The sequence below is a fragment of the Acinonyx jubatus genome, chromosome F2, assembly GCF_027475565.1.
Source record: "Acinonyx jubatus isolate Ajub_Pintada_27869175 chromosome F2, VMU_Ajub_asm_v1.0, whole genome shotgun sequence".
NCBI classification, from domain to species: domain Eukaryota; kingdom Metazoa; phylum Chordata; class Mammalia; order Carnivora; family Felidae; genus Acinonyx; species Acinonyx jubatus.
The window spans coordinates 15,213,065-15,236,689 of record NC_069394.1 but is presented as its reverse complement, the minus strand read 5'-3'; the positions used below and the strand labels follow the sequence as shown (position 1 = coordinate 15,236,689).

Genomic DNA, 23,625 nt, shown 5'->3' with positions numbered 1-23,625 from the left:
AAACCATTATTGTGTGAGGGTGTGTGTGTGTGTGTGTGTGTGTGTGTGTTACCGTGTCTGTTAAATACATGAAGTACATCCTTGTGAAAAATATGCCCACTCTTGCCTTGTCAGATGAAGCACTTTACTAATCAGACGTTTATTGAACACCTACTCCTCCATGCCAAGGACACCTAGACTCTAGGAAACATCGGTGAACAAGACAACAAAGTCCCCACTTTCCTGGAAGAGAACGGGGGAGGGGGGAGGGACATACCAGAAAGCAGTACTTTGCGGATACGTGCAGTGCATAGTCACAACCGTGTCATGTGACAGAGCACGCTTGGGTGGCCTCTTTTAGCTCGGGACATTAGAGAAGGCCTCTCCAGAGAGATAACATTTAAATTGACATTTTAAAATGACAAGAAGGAGTAGGAAAAGCAAAGATCAGGAGAAGGAACATTCCAGTCAGGTTAGTGTATAGACCCAAAGATGGGAAGGAGTGTGGCATGTTCCAGAAACAGAGAAAAGACCAGTGTGAGTCAAGCGTGGTGGGTGAGAGGGAGATGGGTCAGGGAGGTTGGCTGTGAGCGCCACTCATAAGAAGCGTGCACGGGAGCATTGCGACCCTGGTCAAGGCGGAGATTCTAGGCAGGAGGCTACGGCAGAGGTCTGGGCGGGAGGCCATGGTGGTTTGGACTGGGATGTAGTAGAAATCGACAGAAGGGGCTAGATTTAGATTGAGGGAGTGGAGTTTAGAACCAGTCAACAGCACTTGCCAATGGTTCAGATGTGAGGAACGAAGGAAAATGAGTCAGTAAGAATAATTGCAGTAGCATCTAGAAGGATGATGGCTGACTGGGGCAGGCCAAAGACACGGCTGCTTAGCTCCTCACTCCCCGTCAGAACTAACCATGAACCCACATCTAGGGGTTCAACAGTGTGCCCTCCCTACCCCCTAACTTTACATCACTAGGGAATATTCATAGACTTTTGGAATTCCTCGATTGTTGACTTAATTACTATTTCAAGCATTTCCACGGCTTCTCTTTCCTTTTCATGTTCATTTTATGACATCCGAAGAAGTCACATTCAAGTTACTACCTCATACCTGGACACATCCCTGCTGGGTACTCTGTCAAAAGTGTTAAGGGTGCCTGGGTAGCTCAGTTGATTAAGCATCCGACTCTTGATTTCGGCTCAGGTCATGATCTCACAGTTTGTGAGTTTGAGCCCTATGTCAGGCTCTGCATTAAAAAAAAAAAATGTTTTTTTAAAATTTTATCTTTGGATCAGCGAAATCAGTGTGACTGATATTTATTGCCAGATGTGACCTTTTGTTAGCACATTGTAGATCCCGACATTAATATCACTTTCTATAAATAAAGATTTCGGGTGAGGAAACGTTCTATCTCAAGAGAAGTTTAGCTCTTGAGAATCTTTCTCTTTTTAGACTCTCGGGCCGTGGGCTATTACTCACCGCATGGCATTCTTCCTCAGTCTTACTTTTGTTACCTTCTTTCGTGATCACGGATGTTGATAGCCACCTACAGTTTCTGAGTTCCCCACTCAGCCTTCCTTAGTGGTCGGCATTGCATTTGAGTTGTGCTTTCTTGCTTCCTCTACCTTTTGAAATTTAAAAATAGAAAATAGAAAACAAACCCACAGTCTTTCACATTGGCTGAATTCTGTTACTCATCTCACAGATTTTCTGATGAATTCCACAGTATAACATATACCGTCAGAAATCTGTTGTCAGTTCGGAATGAGCCCTGTAAGAAATGGACAAAGAGGGACCTTAATTTTGACTACCCAGCACATAATCAGAAATTGGCCGTAGCTGCCCACAGGAGGAGGCTTTGGAGAGTGAATTAAAGAGACAGAATGTTCTTAGCTCTACTTCTAGACTTTTCTTCTTACTTCTCCAACTTTCCTGAGCCATTGTGAGCAATCACTGGGTTGAGAAAGGACTCCTCTAGGAGTCTAACTCCTGCTCCGTGAATACCAGCAGGTCCTGGGAGACCCAAAAACCCTTCATTGGCCCCATCCCACATCACAGCAAACATACAAAAGCAGGGCAGCCTCCACATTAAATATAATTTTATTGCTGACAAAATTTTTAAAAAAGATTTTCATGGTTTTGCTTTGGAAATAGGTTGGTCACAAATGGCTTATTATTGCCTATTTATCAGAAATTATTTTAGCATACTTGGGAATTATGAAGTTAAAACCTAAATCCAGCCTGCGTATTGCTTCCAAATGAAATATTTTTGATTGCCAAGTCAGCAATTAACGAAGTTAACCTAACATTACATTTTGTAGACCTTTATCATTTATTAATTCAGCTTTGTAGTTAGCCTGTTGTGAAGCCAACAAATAGTTTTCAGGGTGTCAGACATTTTTACAGCCCTTGAAAAGTTAGAAGGCCCCGGGCTCCGTACGGTTGAAAATGCTCTGCCCAGGAAGTCCTAAGGTCTGAGGTCTCCACCCTTGCCTTCCTCAAGGAATGAGAGCTGCTTTCAGGGACATTTCTCTAGGAAAGTACAAGCTGGCGTACAAATAACTGCAGTCTCCTAAAACAAGGTGAAACCCCTACAAAACAAAACAAAAAACCAGTAACTGGAGGCAGAATCCCTGGGTGGCAGCCATTAGTTCACTGGGTGACCTTGAACAAGCACTCTGTGGCCCTTTTCCTGCCCCCAGTAGTACTTTTCTGGACAGACACTCCATCTGGCAGAGGTAGGAGGCTAGGGCCATCAGTTCTAGGAACTGAACAATGTGCAGGACCATCCTAACCTGAGACAAGGGTTTCCCTCACACCGTGAAAGCAAAGCAATTTTCAATGTCGATGTTATTTTGCCAGAATGAAGAAGGAAGGGAAGGAAGAAGAGAGTAAGGACAGGAAAGGGAGCAGGGGCATGGGGGGCAGGGGAGGAGGAAGGAAGGCACCATCAACACTTGTGTTTAAAGAGCTATTGATCTTTGATGTTTGTGCAAAATGACGTCTCCCTTCTCCAGAAAGAAAAGCTTTCACATGAGAGACTGGGTCTCATTATCCTGTTCAGAAGCCATCCAACATCTCAGTGAGGGGCAAGCGTGACGAAATGAACAGAACATAGATTTCAGAATCAAATAAGCTATCCGAAGGCAGCCCTACCAGGCATGTGTTCAGCAGTTCTCAAAGTGTGGGCCAGGGACCCCTAGGGTTCTCTGAGAGCTTTCTGGGTACCCATGAGGTCAAAACTGTCTTCATAATAATACTAAGGTGTCACTTGTCTTTTTCACTATCTTTCCGTAAGTGTATTTTTCCAGAGGCTGCACAACGTGATATCACGACAGACTAGATGCATACACCCATATCAAAGGCTAACTATCTTGTCTTAAGCCCAAACAGTAAAGATATTTTCAAAAATGTAAAAACAATGCCACCTTTTATCTCTAACCCTTTTTTGTTGTTGTTCCGGAAAATGTAATTACTTAAGTTGTGTTTGCTTAAGCAATCTCTACACCCAACGTGAGGCTCAAACTTATGACCCCAAAATCAAGAGTCACATGCTCCCCCCCCCCAACTGAGCCAGCCAGCCGCCCCTGGAGTTGCTTTTTGTTTTGATGAATTAATAAATGCATATTTTTTAAACCCTCAGTCTTAATATCTACTATGGCAAATATTGATAACTATAACCCCAAAGAAATTCTGGGGGGTCCTCAATAATTTCTAGAAGTATAAAAGTGTTCTAAGACCAAAAGGTTTGAGAACCCCTGAGCTACCTAGCAGTAGTAACCATTTATTATTGAGTATCTCCTTGTGCCAGGGGCTGTGCAAAGCATACTACATTCTTCGCCTCTTTTAATCTTTTCACCAGAGCCATAAAGTAAAGGCTTTCAAAAAAGATCTTGCCAGCCCAAGGTCCCTCAGCTGGAAGTGCAAGAGATAACCAGGTCCTTCTGACTCCAAAGCCACACTCTTGATTACTGGACAGTACTCCCTCAGAAATTAATTCTCTGTCATTTTGAAAAAGCTATTTCACTGCTCTCAATCTGTTTCCTGATCAAACATGGGCAGAATCCTACCTACCCTGCAGGATTCTTTCAAGAGCAAAAGAGTTAACGTGCATCCAAGTGCCCAGCAAGGTTCCCAGCAGACACTGGGAAACAGTTAACCTCCTTCCTTCCGTTCCTTCCTGTCCTTGGCACACTGTTAGACCAACGAGGCTCAGCGACTTCCCTTTTTCCCTCTAGATGGTCTTCAAGCCGACAAAGAGGTTGATGGAACAGAAGGAGTTGATGAAGATATGATTGTGACCCAGAGCCAGACCAACTTCATCTGCCCCATTACACAGGTACCGTCTCCTCCTCCTTCCCAGAAAGACAAAGAGGCAAAAGACTCCTGTTTGCTTTTTAACTTGATCTTACATCCAGGGTAAGGAGGGACGAAAGGAGAGTGATGAGGTCCAAGAGGATAGGTCCAAGACTTTTCAGGCAACCATGCCCTGAGGGATCAAGGAAGAAATTCTTGACCCATAGGCCAACTGACATCGGAGCCATGCACGGTCTCCCTGCCTTTTCCTCTGTGGCCATCTGCCCTAACAATTATCTAAAGCCATGAGATGGGGAGCTTAAACATAGGAAGCCCCAAGATGAGGAAAAAACAGGGCCAAATAATTCGGTGACTTGGAGAAGTTACTGGAAGTGGCTCATTATCGTTCCTAAAAGCTGAATGTCTCCTTGATTGCAGGTGGAAATGAAGAAACCGGTGAAAAATAAAGTGTGTGGCCACACCTATGAAGAGGAAGCCATTGTTCGCATGATTGAGTCCAAGCACAGGCGGAAGAAAAAGGCCTGGTGAGTCGATGCAGGAAGGGAAGTGAGCCTTCCCAGTGGTGGTCAGTCAGAGGTGGTATGCTCACGCTAGAGGAAAAGATACTTAAATGGTCCCCCCCGCTAAAGCCCATTCACCTCCCTCAGAGTATAAACATGGAAGCTGGCTTTCTGGAAAAACAATACATGACGGAAAAATTAGTAGTCTGTTCAGGAAGAAGCTAAAGAAATTTCAGCCACACCTTCGAAACAGGAGAGAAAGGATTCGGGTGGCATGTTCATCATTAAATAATAGGAATTTTTATGAAATTGTGCTATAGCCTGAAAAAAAAAACAAAGGAGAACTCTGATACTGAAAGATTTCTTTTTCCCATTCCGTGTATACTCACCCAAGAAAGAATGGCAATTTTTTTTTGGGGGGGGGGGTTGTTTGTTTGTTTGTTTGTTTTGCATCCTGCAGTACAGGTAATTTGTTTAAAATGTTCTGAGATAAGATTTGTATCCAGAGGTCTGAGCAAGATTTAATTGTCAGGGAAAACCTTTCGCATCTTTAATTACTTACATAGCTTCCCAAAAGGTTCAAGTGAATTTTTGGGTCACTTCTGTGAGAATTTTTTTCTTAATTGGGATGTTTGGAGAATCTTCCTCTTACACCTGTTTTATATATATATCTCTACCCCCCACCTGCCCATTCCTACCCCTCTGGCGCTCAACCTGGGAGGACCATGGCTGTGTTCCTGTGACAGTATGGAATCCTGAGTTGGCCCAACTAGCTATAATTCAGTTTGGCATTTCTTGTGCTCTTATCACAGGTTTGTCCTAGGAATGGAATTGCAGGTGTGACCAGGTCTCAGTGGACTTTTGATAACAGTCACTTTGAAGTGTAGCTCCCTTCTCCATCACCCAGAAATTTGCTGGTCCAGACCCAGAATTGGAATTCCCCACCACTCTTCCTGTGGGTGTGGACTCAGAGATAGGGTATTTGAGACTGTACATAATCTTGATGGTCACTAAGTCAAGTCATTTACCCTATTTACTCTAGAAGAATGGCCTACCGGTTGCAAAATTGAGAGCATTCGAGTACATTTTTGAGTCCCAGTCGAGACGTTGTATTTCCCCAGTCAACCTTCCAGATTCCCTGGGAATAGAATTTCCTTTTGCTTCTGAAGGTCTGAGCCTTCCCTTTCTGCTGACTTTGTTTCTGTGTTCGTTCTCGGAAAAACAAACTGTGTGTTAAAATGATAATTGCTAAGAACAGATATTCCCAGACAGTCCCATTTCACAGCTCGTCTGTCTTAAAGTTTGTGATCTTCTTCCCAGGTCAGATGTGGGAAGGGCGGGCACTGATAGCAACGTGCGTTTCTCATGAGCCTCTGGATGGGGATAGTGACTACAAGACCCGGCTCACATTTAAATGGATCTTCTTAATTACCTATTTGGCTTTCTAATATCCTTTAGCTTTTTTTTTTCTTTCGAGGTATACATGCTATTTGAGCACTTGAGTAACATCTGTCATTTAGAAAAGTTTCCTTTTTCTGTCATACCTCTCTATAACTTAGGGCAAATTCTGCAGATTCTCATAGCGTAATAATAGCAGTTAAATCCAAGTGGAAGGAATGTGGGAGAGTTACAGAGAAGGTACTGTTTTGACTGGGCCTTGAAAAAATGAGAAGGATTTCAATTTTGTGTTTTAATTTATTTTTGAGAGAGAGAGTGTGAGCAGGGGAGGGGCAGAGAGAGGGTGGGGACAGAGGATCCAAAGCAGGCCCAGCGCAGGGCTCGAAGTGTGAGATCGTGAGCTGAGCCAAAGTCAGATGCTCGACCGACTGAGCCACCCAAGCGCCTCAAATGAGAAGGACGTCGGACAGTGGTGAAGAGTCCTTCTAGCCAAGAGGCCTGCCCCGTTCAGAGCCTGTTCTCCTTGGTGATCAGAAGGAGCGGTTGCAGTTACTGTATGTTAGAGGGAAAAATAGAAGGATGCCGTGGACAGTAACCCTGAGGAGAGTGGTATAAAGATTCCCTTAGAGGCGTCAAAGGTTGGGATTTCATTAGTTTCCTCGTCTGTAAATTGGTGGTAATAGTTGTAATGGCCTCACTGGTATGTTTGAAATTTGAGGAAGATCTGCGTGAAGTACTTGAAAGCCCCTGGTCCACGGCAAGACTCGGAAGACACCATCACCGCCACCACTATCCTTGTTGCTATTATTCTAGAGGCACCGGACAACATTGCAGGGTTTTGAGGGAATGAGGTGAGTCAAGCTGGAGTTTAGGAAGTCACTCCAGTACAGTTCAAGGGATGGATTAAAAAGGCGTGGGGTAACAATGTCAGTGAGGATGCCTTTGCAGGGGATTAAGTTACGGTGATGGGAGCCTGACTGAGGCAAGAGTCACAGGTATCAGGGAACGAGAATGGGGCCATCATGGAGGCACAGCTGGCAGGATTTGGCAACTGAGAGTCGAAGGGAGGAAGGGGCATAGGGTGACTGTCGATTCTAAACCCGGTGTCCAGGGGCGCCTGGGTGGCTCAGTCGGTTGAGAGACCGACTTCGGCTCAGGTCGTGGTCTCCTGGTTTGTGAGTTCGAGCCCCACGTCGGGCACTGTGCTGACAGCTCAGAGCCTGGAGCCCGCTTCAGATTCTGTGTCTCCCTCTGTCTCTGCCCCTCCCTCACTCATGCTCTGTCTCTCTCTGTCTCAGAAATAAATAAACATTAAAAAATAAAAAATTTTAAAAAATAAATGAATAAACCCGGTGTCCAGAAGCGGTGGAGGGGGCTGGGGGTCATTAGCCAACTGAGAGGGCGGGAGCGCGGAACACATTTAGGAAGGATTGTGAGAGGCACAGTTGGGGGTCATGCTGACCTTGAAGTCCCAGCAACACAGCCATTTGGAAGTGTCCAGGGGGTGCAGAACACGTCGCGTTTTGGACCAAGGAGAGAGCTCTGAGCTCGAGATGTCGTGGTGAGGTTATTGGTACAGAGGAGCCCAACCCCAGAGGGGCAGCTCGGGGCACGTGACAGCTGACTGAGAGCAAGGACAGGACTGTGACCTGGCTCCGGGCAGCGCCAGGCCAGCCCTGCTCTGCCCGCCTCACCCCCCTCAGCACCCGCCTCGGGGCCCCCACATGGACCTTCAGAAAGGCACTTCCCTCATTAATGAAAAGAGAGTCCGAGGACTCTCTTCACCCCAGTGAAGCCGTCTGAGACGTAGCCAGGATAGAGAGGAAGAAGATGGGGGGGCTGCTTATCGCGGGAGCAGCAGATCAGCACTGCCGGGCCTCTTCATCACCTACTCCAGAGCTTCCTGAGTGAGCATGAAGTAGTGTCATTTCCCATGGTGCGTGTGAGTGTGACGAGCAGTTCTGGGTCCCCTTTGTTTAAAAATGCCTGTGACACATCCAGTTTGAGACATCTCAGTTCTCCCTCCTAGATGGTTCTAGTTTATGTCTTGTTAGACTGCAGTTCAGTCCATTTCCTTAGTGGGCGCCGACTGAAGCTTCCTGTCCATGCTTCAGCCTCTGGAAAGACCCCTCTCCACCGGCTCGAGGAGGAGTAAAATTGTGGCGACTGTAGCCCTCACGAAATACGGCAGTTCAAACCGTTTCCTGAATAAGTGGGCTGGGTGTGTTCTTACTGACAAAGCCGCCTTGTGAGTCTCATATTAATAACATATTTCCAGTGTTCCACAGTCATTTCTTTTCCTTTTTTGTGAAAGAGCAGGAACCGTGTTTAACAAACAGTCACACTGAACAGCATGTAGAAGAAAACCGAATTGACTGGGACTGTGTCGTTGAAGGGCCTCTCTCTCTCTCTCTCTCCATTGGCCCACGGGGCATTTCGCCTCCCTTCACCTGCAGAGTAGAAATGACAGTAACGTCTCATGGAATTTTAGGATTAAAGAAGCAGCGGAGAAATTCCAGTCTAGATCTGGACCAGGACATTTCTTGGCAGTGGAGAAGCAAACCACTTAAGAGAAGGCTCCTTTTGAACTACAGAACGCTAAACAAACAGCAGTCAGGTTATAAAGGTCGAGAACGTCCGTGTTATTACTTACCTCACTGCTCGGTGACACATTATTTGAGACTCAGAGGATGTAGGACAGAGCTACTCGGCGTGTTTAGGTATGATGGGAATCCATCCCACTCAGACTTCCAGAGATATCCATAGACCTCTTGTAGAGCTGAATTGGACCCTGGAATTCTCGGGACCCAGATCCAAGAGCTCACAAGACTCAGAATCTTGTACCTTTGAGCTGAGACTGAGGCCAGGGTTCCCTGCCGCCTTCTGGGACCCCTGAGACCCGTGCTCTGTTTGTTCAGTAGACACTTGCACGTTTGCCCACTGCTGTGGTGGCGTCTTCTGCCCTCAGTGACCTGAGTTCAGGACCCAGCCTCTCCTGTGAGGCCGGTAGGTCTGACTTCTGCACAGCAATGACGCGAGAACTTGGGATTGGGTATTGCCACACTTGGCTTGCTCACCAGGATGTCCTGGGGATTAATAAACTAATGCTTCTGTAGAGTGTTATTTCTCCAGAGAAGGAGTGCCCTGATTCAGTATCATGTCATTATGGCCTCATCTTACCCTTTGTAGCTAAAAAACTTGTGTTTGTTTATTCGAGATGGGGTGAGAAACAAGGTTCTCCCCCAGCTCCTGCATCATCCCTGAGCCCTCATTCATGCTGGGCGGAGTGCCCTCGTTCATCCTGCCACGGCGCCCCGTGCACTGTGGCCCGCCCGTGGCACGCCAGCATCGTCAGTGGGCTACCTCCTCTCCACGGGCTTCTTGGGAGCTGAAGCCATGGACGAGGGCAGAAACCGTGTGGCATCTGAGCCAGTTCCATAGCCCTCATCATACATTATCCTACTTACCTCTCACGGGGACCCTACGTTCTGTCTCATCTTCATGGAAGAAGAAACTAGGGCACAGGAAGTAAAGCCACTTGCCCAGAGGGTCACAGCCAGGAGACTCGAGCCCACGTCTCTTTCACTCTTGAGCCTGTATTTGTATCAAGAGGCCATCAGTTCCCCCTTGGGAGGGCTTTTTGGTTAATGCCTCTGTGCCCAGAGTCGATCCCCTCAGTGAGGTCAGAATTCTGTTTGACCTAGGTCACCCTGGGCTCCATCCTTTGTCCTTTGAGAAGAATGTGCCTGCGGGCTCAGCAGTGAGCGTGCAGTTGATCCCATCAGACGTTCTCAGGGTCCTCGCACTCCCCCACAGGGCCCCTGATGTCACCAGAAGTCCTCCCCACCTCAGCCTCCCCTTCCCCCTCCACGCTTATTCATCATCTGGCTGTAGGTGCTAGAGATTCAGTTCTAGGAAGTGGGAAGAGACCCAGGCCCACCGTGACAGTACGTGTCCACCAGGCTGGTCAGTGTGAAGCGAGGGTGACCCCAGCACATGTCGTCTGAGTGTGTCGTGAGTGTCTATATCCTCATAATCTCAGCTGTTGGCTGTCACGGTTGACGAAACAGTTAACTTTGGGAAACCAGTGTGAGACCTTTCTCAAGTGCCCCCAGTCCTTACTTTAACACAGAGCCAAGTCTCCAGAAGGAGGCATCCCTGGGCAGATCACCCCGGTCCTCTGTCCTGTGAGGGCCTTTTTATAGTCACGTTTTAGCACACGTACCTGCCCCCGTGGGGCTCATTTCAGTATTTTTAAAAATAAATATTGTTAGCAAGCATATTGTCCATTACACTTCTTTGTCCTTTCTTATATAAAGACGCCTTGGTCCAGAAAGCACAAGTCCAGAAGATGTTTCTCCTTCATGTTGAAAAGCTGGGCTTCCTACCACTGGACAAATGAGTTCCCGCAATCAACTTTCTTCCCCTTCTGGTTTATGTCTTTCGTCTTGTATTTGTTATTTTTGCTCTTGTCTTGTAGCTGTTATTTCGTGTCTTAATATACCTGTGCTTTTCGGAGAGTTGTCTCAGGCCACTGGGCTGGAGCTCTGTGTGGGCAGGAACCTACATTTGTATTTCACAGTTGGGTGCTTAGAACCTAGCACAGGATGGACCACACAGAAGGTCAAATGCATGCACGAATGTGCGGCATGCATACAGTAGGTGTATGCAAGAGACCGAGAGATCAGCAAGTTTAAAATGTATGGAAGAGAGGTGCCTGGGTGGCTCAGTTGGTTGCGTGTCCAGCTGTTGATTTCGGCTCAGGTCATGATCCCAGGATGGTGGGTGGGATTCTCTCTCTCCCCGCCTCTGCCCCTCTACCCCACTTGCTCGCTCGCTCGCTCTCTAAAATAAAAAATAAATTTAAAATCAATTTAAAAAAAAAAAACAAAATGTATCAGAAGTATGATGATCAGGGATGCTAGGCACCGAGTTGCCTTTAGCCCTGGGAAATAGGAATCCTGCCCCCACTTCAGATCTGAGGGAACAGAGGCTCAGAATGCTAGTAGATGTTGGCCAAATTCAAAACCGGGTCACCCTAAGTCCAGACAGAAGAAACCAGGTGACTTCATGCAGCCCACTGCCCCCAGAGGAGACCACATCTAAACACAGCCATGGCGTCAAGCACCTCCCCCTCCGTGGGTGACTCACGCGCTGATTTCTTCAGCCACAGCTTTTCCCCTGAGTCTCCACCAACCCACGCAGTCACCCTCCGGGAGGGACTAGTAGGCATTTCGGAGGGAATATATGCCAACCGGGGTCTCCTAGATCCATCCCCATCCCCAGCCTGGTTTTCCAGTTGTTCTCTTTAGAGATAAAGGGCACCGCCAGTTACCCATGGGGCAGGGGAGGGGGGCAGACTCTGACGAAGCTCAGCCCTTCTTTTCCCTTACGCTCTGCCTCTGACCCAACAGCAAGTCCTACAGGTTCTGTGTCCGCTTCTGCCCTGAAGCTGGCCACTGCCACCAGCCTCGGCCACACCGCCCCTCTCGCCCGGACTGCCCAGGGCCCTCCTGTTTTCCTGCTTCCACTCTGCTTGTCTTCTGCATTAAGCAGCCAGAGCCATGCTTTCTAAACATAAACCAAGTGGCATCCCTCCCCGATCTCAAACTCTCAAATTCTCTTCATATTTAACATAAAATCTAGGGGCGCCTGGTCTGACTTCGGCCCAGGTCACGATCTCACAGTTTGTGGGTTCGAGCCCTGCGTCAGGCTCTGTGCTGACAGCTCGGAGCCTGGAACCTGCTTCCAGGTCTGTGTCTCCTTCTCTCTGCCCCTCCCCCACTTGTACGTGCATGCTCTCTGTCTCTCTCTCTGTCTCTCTCTCTCTCTCTCTCTCTCTCCCCCGCCCCCATGTCTCAAAAGTAAACATTTTTTAAAAATACATAAAAAATAAAATCCAAAGGCCCCCTGACCCTCCGACCTCCTCTCCAAATGCCCTCCCTCTAGCCCTGGGTGTTTCAGCCATATTGACCTTGCTTTTTCACTCCAGGCCACCAAGCTGCTGCCTCCTAGGCTCCTGCCTCTGCCTGGGCCACACACAGCACTTGTTCTCGATAAGACCTGCTCAGTGAGGCTTGCCCTGACCCAGCTAGAGAAGCCTCACCCCGCACTCTCCCCTTGACCTTGCTTCCTTTCCTTCAGAGCACTTAACGTGAATAAACGTATAGCCAGCACTCTTTGGTGACTTATCGGTTATCTGTGTCCCTACTGGAAGGTGGGCCCTGCTTGGCCATGGCCTGTGCCCCCAGCACCTGGCCTGGCTCCAGTAGGCACTCGGGGAATAAATGAGTGAGTTTGCGTCAGTCCTGATTTCTCAGACATGCTCCTTTGGGGTAAAATGTCTTCACTGAAATACTCGTATGTGAGAGAAGCTCATGCTGAAGGCCTCAAGTTAAGTGATCTTCTTATCCTTCCTTTCCAGTTGCCCCAAAATTGGCTGTAGCCACACAGATGTGAGAATGTCAGACCTCATCCAGGATGAAGCACTTAGAAGGGCCATCGAGAGCCACAACAAGAAGAAAACTCGTCACTCCGAGTAGGACAAACACACCTCCCTACAGGGATGTCTGCAGCCTACCTCCTACCCCAGCCATCTGGAGAGAGCGGGGCTTGTCAGAGCACTTCGACTGGCTGCAAAGTATACTTTGCTGGGGTAAAACTCGAAGGTTTTAAGTGTAATCGGAAGCATTTTTCTATGTCACAGCAAAACTTCAAGCATATTATATTGTTTATTTTTGAGTGTCCTATGATTTGAAATAAACCTTTGGTTACCTGCGGCGTGCCCTATCCGTGCACCCCCCGGTGTGTAAACTTCCAATGGTGCAGGCATGGTGGGGCCAGGCCTTTCTATTCCTAATATTTCCAACTGTTTTTTTATTATAGTTTTAACTGAACAACGTCTTTCAAAGGATATTGACGTGGAAACCTGTAGAAACATCCCAGGTGCAAGCATTTTCTATCAGCATCATAAATAACAGCCTGAGGTTATAAAGCAAATTTACTTTGTCTACTGACAGTTCCAAATATGTAAATGCTTTTATTTGTCGTTCTGACCAGCCCAGAACGCTCCGGTAACTGGCTTATCAGGGCAATGGTAGTTGATGCCCTTAATGGAAACTTCGCCACAGCCCTCTGAGAGCCTAAAGTGTCGTCAGAAGCAACCACATCCTGACCGTCTCTGCCTCGCTCGGTGGCTCTCATGCCCCTGGGCCTTGGGGTTTTCAACCATGAAGTGGAGATGTGAAGCGAAATGTTCTCTGGTGTCCCTTTGGCCCTGAAAGTCTGTGGACTGAGGAGGACCGGCCAGGTCTTTAAATTGAATGTCTTGGGATATATTCGAATTGTGTGAAGAGTGCTAATCTATTAATAATTTCCATAGCAACCTTTTATCAACCAGATACACAAGGAAACCGAGAAACGTTAACAATTGCTAACATTTTTTGGGCACTTACTGTGTTCCTGGTGCTGTTCCAAGTTGACATATCTATGTTCACTCCTGTAGTCTTCACTGCCTGATGAGAGAGGTACACTTATTATTCCCACTTTACAGATAAGTCCAACGAGGCACAGAGAGGTGAAGGAGCCCGTGGAAGGCCACAGAGCTCCTAAGTGGCTGAGCTGGGACAAGACCTCAGGTAGCCCTAGTCCCAGAGTCTGAATTCTTAATCCTGTACTCTCCTCCTCCCTATTGGTTTATTTAGATCTAAAAATCTATTCAAAGACCACATTTAAAACATGAAGCTTCTGTAAATAAACAAGCATATCCATGCATGTATGCAAAGAAGTGCATTAACCGGAGTTAACGTCTACTAGGCAGCGAAGGCCATAAAATAACGCATAGTTGAGTTTAAATGCCTAGTCTAAATGGCAGAGTTAATTTTGAAAACACGTTCATGGAATTCAGAAAGGAGGATGACATTCGGTTGTCTACAAACCAAGTCAATTTGAATTTCTTAAGCTGCTTCGTCTGAATCAGACTTCCTGAGGAAATGATTATGTCTGAAGCCAGAACAAACAGACTTTTCATGGAATGTGGTTCTTTTGTGAAATACTTTGTTTCCTAAACAGATAGCGACAAGCATGAAATACTTGCCCAAGATTTGATTTGTGTTTTCCCCGACTCTTTCTAAAGAGAATTCCAGAATATTGGTGTGGACACCAGTATCCGTTCGAAAAATGCCAAATAACACCATTCCGCTGTGGAAGAGGTGCAGCCTTTCGTATCTTGTGAGGTTTTTTTCCTTCTTTTTTAGTCTTCAGAAGCTATGTTTCATGAATTTGTCTAGCCAATTAAACAATTTGAACTTTTATATAGAATTTATTTTCATCTTTGAAGATTTGCCATTTGGTTGTCCTAACATATTTGTTAAATTTCTGTTACAAGCATTTTCCAAAAAAAGTGAAACCTTTTCTTCAATGAACTCCTATTGCTCATTAAAAGGGGAGCAGCCCTAGTCGAGAGGAGTTTCTATCCCCTTCTGCTAGGGCGGCCCCAGAGTCCTATGTGAGATCACCCAAGGCCCCGCAGGTGACATTTGAAAACCCTACAAGACATTGTAGCTAAATCAATTTTTTCCCGTATGTGACATTTCAGACTTAGACCACTGTATGCACATGGCATATTTTTAAAAATGCTAGTTCCTTGGGGCACCTGGGTGGCTCAGTCGATTAAGCGCCCGACTTTGGCTCAAGTCATACATAATCTTGCAGTGCATGAGTTCGAGCCCCGTGTCGGGCTCTGTGCTGGAAACTCAGAGCCTGGAGCCTGCCTCAGATTCTGTGTCTCGTATCCCTCTCTCTCTGCCCCTCCCCCACTCGCACACGCTCTCTCTCTTTCTCTCTCTCAAAAATAAATAAACATTTCAAAAAAGACTTTTTTTAAATGCTAGTTCCTCGAGGGGCGCCTGGGTGGCTCGGTCGGTTGAGCGTCCGACTTCAGCTCGGGTCATGATCTCACAGTCTGTGAGTTCGAGCCCCATGTCGGGGTCTGCGCTGACAGCTCAGAGCCTGGAGCCCGCTTCGGAGTCCGTGTCTCCCTCTCTCTCTGTCCCTCCCCTGCTCATGCTCTGTCTCCCTCGGTCTCAAAAATAAATAAAAACATTAAAAAATTTTTGTTTTAAATAAATAAATAAATAAAAATAACAATAAATTCTAGTTCCTCGAAAGTAACTTCCAGTGAAGTTTAAAACATTTCCACACACTCCAAAAGATAAGACAGTTTATCCTTTACCTTATGTAGAACTTCAAACACCGGGTGTCCGGCTTAAGGCAGCTCCCATTGAGTGTGGCTTCCTGCCCACCAGTCGCCTCCTGAAAGTTCACGCGAGGACAGGAGGAGGAAGCCCCGAGGCCACCGTGGACTCATCTCTGGCTACACCGCAGGCTCAGGTCTAAGTACCTCAAATGTATCACCTAAGTTAATCCTCCCCACAATCCCAGGAGGTTGTTATCACCCCTGTTTCACAGATGGGGAGACCAAGGCTCAGAGTCATGAGGTCATTTGCCCAAGGTCACTCGCTTGTGCGTGGAAGAGCCCACCTTGGACTGGAACGGTGAGTGCAGAAGCAGCCCTCTGACATGCGAGGCCGTTTGCCCCCCGGGGCTGCGGAGAACACATACGTGATCAGACCTGCGCGTCTGCCCCACCTTCCTTATTCCCAGTTCTGAGACCACCGTTTCCCAGGCTCACAGACTCCGTCATCCCCGGGCAGGCCCCCCAAGTCTGGGCGCTCCCTCTCTGTTTCACGCTCAGACCGTTCTCTGACCTCCCGTCTGCCCCCTCGCCATATTAGTCTGCTAGAACACCGATGGGACGATCTCACATCCTACTCAAAAACGTTCATTCCTTTCCTACAGAGTGGAGTTCAGGCCCGGCACTCAGGATTCTGCCACAGACCAGCTCCCCCCTGTTGCCTCAGTATCCCCTGGGCTCCCCAGCACTCCGGTTCCCCTCTCTTGACGGCAGGTTTCCTCTGGGAGCGGCTCGCCCCGGTACTCCCGCCTGCCACATACAGGCGACCTTGGGTGAGTCACTGCCTCCAGGCCTTAGAGTTTGCGGGTGAACCGAAAGATTTGGGCTTCTCCCCAAGGTTTCCATAAACTCTTAAGATTCTTAAGATGTGTTCAGTGAACAGGTCTTAAGGGAGTATAAGCCCTTTTGAAGGAAAACAGGCTGATACGGAAATTAGTATATATTTGAACCAAACGTGCACGTCGCCTCTTCAACTGCTCATTCAACAATTACTCTTGAAGGCCCGCTCTGTGCCATGTTTTGTGTTAGCCTCTGGATACAAAAATCTCCCCTCCGGAGGGGGCTTAGTGTCTAGTTGAGGAAGACGGATATTTGGAAAATAAATCCCATAAGAGGTCATGTGAGCACCGTGTATAGACGATGGTGGCACAGAGAAAGGAAATAGAGGAAAATTGTTGAGTAACCAAACACTAGGAAATCGGGTACCAAGACTCAGACCAAGTTAAGGAGTCTGTGAAACGCGTTTGGGAGGATGGGGAGTGAATCGTGAGGGTGTTGTTGGAAACTTGTTTCGTTTGGGAGATCTGCCCGCCGGCTTGTGTCCGACTCCGAAGAAGGGACTCACTTCTGAAAGGAAAGCAGTTACAACAGCAGAAGGAGGAGCCCTCCTACCTCGCTTGGGGAGATGGGAATCGGTGCAGCCACTCTGAAAAGTCGGGCTTTTTGAAAAGGTGTTAGACATGGGGCTCAGTCAGTTCAGCATCTGGCTCTTGATCATCCTCTCAGGTCATCATCTCACGGTTCGTGGGTTCGAGCCCCGCGTCGGGCTCTGGGCTGAACAGTGTGGAGCCTGCTCGGGATTCTCTGTCTCCCTCTCTCTCTGCTCCTCCCCCACTCTCTCTCTCTTCCTCTCTCTCTCTCTCTCTCTCTCTCTCTCTCTGTCTCGCAAAAATAAACACACACCTTTTAAAAAAGGTGTTAAACATAAACTTACTGCACAACCCAGCAAATCTACCCTTAGGTATCTACCCAAGAGAAGTAAAAACATGTTTGCACAAAGACTCGTGTGTGAATGTTCATAAGTAGTATGATTTATAATCACGAAAAAAGTGGAAACAATCCAACTGTCCAGCTGGTGAGCGGATAAACAAAAGCAGGAATGGCCACGGTCAGATACTACCTGGAGATAGCTGGAGTGGAGAACTTATGAGCCCATACTATCCTGTGGGACTGAGCATTAGGTTACGTGGAAGAAGCCAGGCACAAAGATCATGTAGTGTATGAATTAATTTCATTATATGAAGTGACCAGAAAAGGGGCGCCTGGGTGGCTCAGTCAGTTGAGCGTCTGACTTCAGCTCAGGTCATGATCTCACCGTTCGTGAGTTCGAGCCCCACATCGGGCTCTCTGCTGTCATTTCAGAGCCCCCTTTGGATCTTCTGTCCCCCTCTCTCTCTGTCTTCTCCACCCCCAACCCCTGATTGCACAGGCACGGGCGCACTCTCCCTCAAAAATAAAGAAGCATTTTAGAAAAAAGAAGAAAAGCAATGTCCAGGAAAGACAAATCCATAGGGACGGAAAGTAGATTCGTGGTGGCCTGGGGCTGGGGATGGAAATGGAGAGTAACTTGCACAAGGGATGGCTTTGGGGTGAAGGACGTGTTCTGAAACTGGATTGCACGCCTCGAGATTTTCTAAAAGTCACTGAATTCAACTCTTCCAACAGTGAATTTTATGGCATATAAATGTTCCAAACCAGCTGAGTGGAGATTGCTTTACAGGTCAGGGAGGAGAGCGCTTTCTTCGTGATCATTTGGAACTAGCCAGCAGCTATAAGAAGCTATTGGTGCCCTAAATTCAACCAGGAAATCAAGGCTGAAGAAACACAGGATTAAAAGTAGTAGTTACTAGGGGCGCCTGGGAGGTTCGTCAGTTAAGCGCCGACTTCTGCTCAGGTTGTGATCTCACGGTTCGTGAGTTCGAGCCCCGAGTTAGGCTCTGTGCTACTAGAGCCTCTCCCTCAAAATAAACTTAAAAAAAAAAAAAGTAGCAATTACTAAGGAACTGTTCAGGGTTAACGAGAAGCTAAGACTACTGACCGATAGCCCTAAGGAGCTTAATTTTACCTATTTCTATTTCTTTATGTCCCTATTGCGTAGGTATCTTATATGCATTGATCACTAATAGTAACCAATAGTTCTAATCAACGGCTTTATTTTATGCAAAAAGGTGATTTTATTAAAGCACGGTGATAGGACCCTTGGGCAGAGAGCTGCACTGGAGTCCTGAGGAGCGACTGATTATATCCTTTTAGGTTTGGCGGGGAGGGGCGGTTAGAGATAAAGTTAGTTTTTAAGGGATTTCTGTATGCTGAAAGCAGGGTCTCACAGGACCTGAAGATTTAACTGTTGACAAGATAAGGTTGTTTTTAGTTTTTAAAGGAAGTGTACGCATTAAGGCACACACATAAAGGTCTTGGGGAATGTTACCCCCTGCAGGCGTCTGACATCTGTCAGTGGGCTGCAGGCTGTAAGGAAATTTAATTTAAGCTACATTTTTCTTGCCTTTGTTTCCCTCATCATTTTCCCCCCTGAGCGATTTTGATCCTTAAATCTTTAAGGTTGTTGAAAGCGGAAGGTCTCATCTCCCGTAGCTTCTTCCGGCTAGATAGGGGCGTAGAGACGTCCCTACTTATGGGTCAAGGTTGGTCAGTTGAGAATTTAATAGGAGTTAGGAAAGCCTCAGGCAGCTGTATCTAGAGCTGATAACATATGGGAGTTTTCTCGAGCAGAAAGGATCATCTGTTGGCTTGAAGTTGTGGCAGTGAAGGAGTGGAGAGACCAGGGAGAAAACAGCAAAACATGTTAAATTAACCAAAAGAAGAAGCCCAAATCTGTCCTTTGACAGTTGACAAAAACCTTCCTTTAGTCCAGGAGTTTAACCAATTATTAAAGGGAGAGGGGGATCGTTTAAAGCACCAATACGAGTACTTCTCAACTAGAGACTCAGAAAGATTTTTGCGGTAATCTGGAACGTATACACAGCATTTTGTTTTTATGAGAGCACAAGTTCTACCTTGTGCAGCAGTGAAAACATATGATGCCGTTTTAGTTTGTAAAATTATTTCGTGCATTCGAGTTATGTTAGTGTTTAATAATATAATGTTATTTTGAGAGTCTTTTAAGGCCTCGATTGTGTAGTGGGTGGTGTTAACCATTGTATAGACTCTGTTTTGCTTGGTAAGCCGTCAGGTAATTAACAAGAGGTACTTTTATAGAAACAAGAAAACTGTAGGTTAATGGTTAGAGCAGGTTACAAACCCAGTGCTGCCAGGGAGAAGATATTTAGATGTCTGCCTTGACGCCTCTTCAGATGGGAGTGGGAACAGGCAGTGGGAATCAGATGGGTTTTTCAGATTTGGAACTCAAATGTCTGTGTCCTCTTGAATGACCCAGAGGACAACAGGCACAACCATTTTCTCTACATGAGTTTTTGTGACGATTTCTCTGAAGCTTACCTCGAGTCGTGTAGTTTGGGCAAGCAACAAACCTTTAAAGACCACCAGAAGTAGAATTTAGCATCCATAAAGGTGCGTTGATGAAACAGAATTTTTCTCTCGAATAGCCTTCATTTCCAGAGATAGCCGAATCAAGACTAATTTGTTTGTAGATCAAGTCCAGTTTTAACACACTTGGCCTAATTGTTTACATAAGCTCAGCCAGAACAGCGATTGGTCATGTAGATCTTTGAAAATTTGTTTTGCTGGAACTTTTTACAAGGAATCTAGACTGAACTTTTAGTAGCCTCTCCAAGCCCAGAAGCCAGGCCAAGTACTTGCCAACAGACATGCCTGCAACACCTGTCAATTTGGGCGAATTCCTCTTCACGAGGTCCCCAAGATATCCTGAGGTTCCTGCACCTGCCGGGAAGGGACATTCTGTGCTCACCTGGAGAGGATGCTGGGAACTCCATAAGTGATGTATCCGGCCAACATTTCCAGGGGGCCTTATTGGCTTCATGCTTCATAAAGTCAACCTTAGAATTCCTTACAACTGTTTGGTCTTATCTGAGTCTATGAATGTCAGTCTCAAATACGACATTCCAGTCAAAGCCTTGGTAAAATAACCAGTGTTTCCAACGGTGTCCTGTTACAAGGAGAACAGAGTCTTACTGAATCTATGCAAATAACTGCCATGAAAAGAAAGGTTACTTACTGAGAGCTTTTGAATTTCAGAGGGTTCAGGTAGAGACTACTCTTTTTTTTTTTTCTTTTTTTTTTTTAAGCATAATGGAGTAAAAGTTCTGGCCATTTCTGTTCTCTGTTCATCCTGCTGTTGGGAAGGAAAAAATTCAGTCCCTAAAGATGACCTCGTAATCATTCAGCAGATGGCAGAATGACCCAATGTAACGATGCCATAAACATTTCTGGTCACAGAAAGGAACATTGAGTGGGGATTTTTTTTTTTTAATTTTTTAATGTTTATTTATTTTTGAGAGAGAGAGCATGAGCAGGGGAGGAGCTGAGAAAGACTGGGAGACACAGAATTGGAAGCAGATTTCAGACTCCCAGCTGTCAGCACAGAGCCCAGCGCGGGGCTCCAACCTATGAACAGCGAGATCGTGACCTGAGCCAAAGTCAGACACTTAAACAACGGAGTCAACCACTTAACCCAGGCACCCTGAGTGGGAATTTTTTTAGTGAGCAAATACAGAACTGGTTTTAAAACAAAAAGAAAAAGCAAGATACAATTTTGAAAGGAAGCAACCCAAGGATGGCCATCCTTCGTCGTAAACGGAATACAAACCAGAAGTGCAGGCCATTAAAACGGAGTCCGTATGCTGCTGGAATGTATGAGAAAGGTTGTCACTCACCGGCCATTAGGCTCTGCATGGGAGCCCCCAGCTGAGTTTCTAGGCTACTTTTAGTCACCACAGTTCACAAAGAACACAGAGACTCTGATTAGTCTCTGATTAGAGAACAGCAAAAACCAGGCTAAGGATGATGAAACATGGGTGTTAATGCAGAAAGGATTTGGAATGTTGTTGCCACAGAGAAAAAAAAACTGAGGCTTCTGTTTTGTACCAAACAGGGGACTTTGTGAGGAATACGCTCCAAGACAATTGACACTAAGTGCTACGAGAGGGCCAATGAAAGGATCTTCAATACTCAGAAGAAAAAGTACTGTTACATCTTAGCACAAGACTCTCATCCGGGAAACCATGGGGCCCCAGGGGACTGTGGATAAAATTCAGAAGGTTTATGAATCAGTACGGGGGGGGGGGGGGGGAATTACATCTTTACTTTTACTAATCTCTAATCGGAACTTAGCATTTCCTGCAATTATAAACTGCAGTATAATTAACAGTCCCTGTGACTTTATCACCAATAAAAATGATAACTATTTTCCTGTTGCATTGCTGTTGCTATAAAGGTAAATTTACACTCACCTCTTGAACTACTAAGTTCCGTTCTGGCAATGATGGACAAACAGGCATGGGATTTGCCCTCTCATCTTTTACAACTAAAAATCTGGACAACATCTATGATTTTTCAGATGTTGGACAACAGGACATTGGACACTGCCCTTGCTTACTGCCTAGAGAGTCCCTGGGCCCCCTCAGAGAGAGGGGGATCCAGCAGGAGCCCTGGTGGTCAGTCTTTATTGAGGAGACAGAGCTGAAAGTTCAGGGAGGGCAAGCAGCTAGAATTTGCAGAGCAGAGGACTGGAAAGGAGACAGCTGCCCAGAGAGGGAGCTCTGGAGATGTTCAGAGGGTCCCCCTGGAGTCCTCAGCTAAGCCATCATCAGCTTGTGCCAGTGAAGAAGCTACCTGGGTGGGGAAAGAACCTCCCAGAAGATCGGAGAGAACACACATCTGAACTCACACAGGCCTGAGAATGTTCCTTCTCCCACTGGCCAGAGTGGGGCAAAGTTAGCCCTGGACTACAGGATGTTCTCCTCCTATGTAATGATGCTTCAAAGCAAGTTTCAAAAGCAAGGGTAGGCAAGTTTTTATGGGAAGGGCCAGCCATTAAATATTCTTAGCTTTGCAGGACATCTGTTCCTTGTTGGAGCTACTTAACTGTGCCGTGGCAGCATGGAGGTATAGCACCGACAGGACATGAACGAATGACGGTGGCTGTGTTCCCATAAAACTGTGTTTACAGACACTGCAACTTGACTCTAATTTTCACATGCCGCAAAATATTATTCTTTTTCCCAACACCCTTCACCAAAATGAAAGATAAGAGCCTAGATCATGGAAATGATTCTCTGCCAGATGGAGGAGTAATGCTATGAGTAAATATTCAAGGTCTGTTGGTTAAGCACCCGACTCTCGATCTCGGCTCAGGTCATGATCTCATGGTTCATGAGTTGGAGCCCCACGTCGGGCTGTGTGCTGATGGCACAGAGCCTGCTTGGGACTCTGGCTCTCCTTCTCTCTGCCCCTTCCCTGCTTGTGCTCTCTCTCTCTCTCTCTCTCTCTCAAAATATATAAATAAATAAAATAAAAAAGAATTGAAAGAAAAGACTAAGGTTGGTTGAAATACAATACGGCACAAGCATGGAACCTTCCGGAACAGGATGCTTTGGCACCCATGGGCTGGGTGAGGGTGGTGAGAGCTCCCTTGTACTTTATTTCTGTTCTCCTACCACATGAGGTACTTTCTACCTCATGATTTATTATGGGTACGTCATCTCCCTCCCTTGGCCGTGTTCTCTTGAGGGTGGGTCCACAGCTGAATCATGTGTATTTCCTATGCACCAAGGTTTGTCAAAGTAAGGTCCAGGAGCTCCTTTATCAGACACTCTGAAGAGCTTGCTAAAATGCAGATGCCCAGGCCCCACTCTAGACCACTGAGTCAGAATCCTGGGAGGCAGGCCCTGCAATCTGCATTTTAACAAGTGTTTTGGCGGATTCTGAATCACACTCCATGTGGAGACCGTATGCACCTGGCACACAAAGTTATTAATGTTGAGTTGATAAAGCCAAACAGAACACACACACACACACACACACGCACACACATGAGTTACAGCTATCTAAACACCACACTTTTGTGTCAAAAGCTCCAAAAAGACTGTAGGTAAATACAGAAAGTTTTACATCTTTTTCTTTCTTAATGTTTATTTTATTTTTGAGAGAGAGAAACATAGCATGAGCAGGGGAGGAGCAGAGAGAGGGAGACACAGAGGCGCAGAATCCGAAGCAGGCTCCAGGCTCTGAGCTGTCAGCACAGAGCCTGATGCGGAACTCAAACCCACAAACCTCAAGATCGTGACCTGAGCCAAATTTAGACACTTAACAGCTGAGACACCCAGGCGCCCCAGTCTTTCTTTTCTTTTGAAACAATAGTCTGGGGGCGCCTGGGTAGCTCAGTCAGTTGAGCGTCCGACTTCAGCTCAGGTCATGATCTCACATTCCGTGAGTTCGAGCCCTGCGTCAGGCTCTGTGCT

At 46.6% G+C, this 23,625-nt stretch overlaps 1 protein-coding gene across 4 annotated transcripts in view; it reads left to right on the top strand.

Moving 5' to 3' along the window:
• NSMCE2 (NSE2 (MMS21) homolog, SMC5-SMC6 complex SUMO ligase) overlaps positions 1 to 12,984 on the top strand; it is a 213,861-nt gene extending 200,877 nt beyond the window's left edge. For all 4 annotated transcript variants that reach the window (XM_027063925.2, XM_027063924.2, XM_053208210.1 and 1 more), the window contains 3 exons: positions 4,219 to 4,319; positions 4,715 to 4,821; positions 12,620 to 12,984. In XM_027063925.2, coding sequence (XP_026919726.1) covers positions 4,219 to 4,319; positions 4,715 to 4,821; positions 12,620 to 12,737 — 326 coding nt within the window. In that variant the 3' untranslated portion in view covers positions 12,738 to 12,984. The remainder of the gene's footprint in view (positions 1 to 4,218; positions 4,320 to 4,714; positions 4,822 to 12,619) is intronic.
• Positions 12,985 to 23,625: the final 10,641 nt, after the last annotated feature.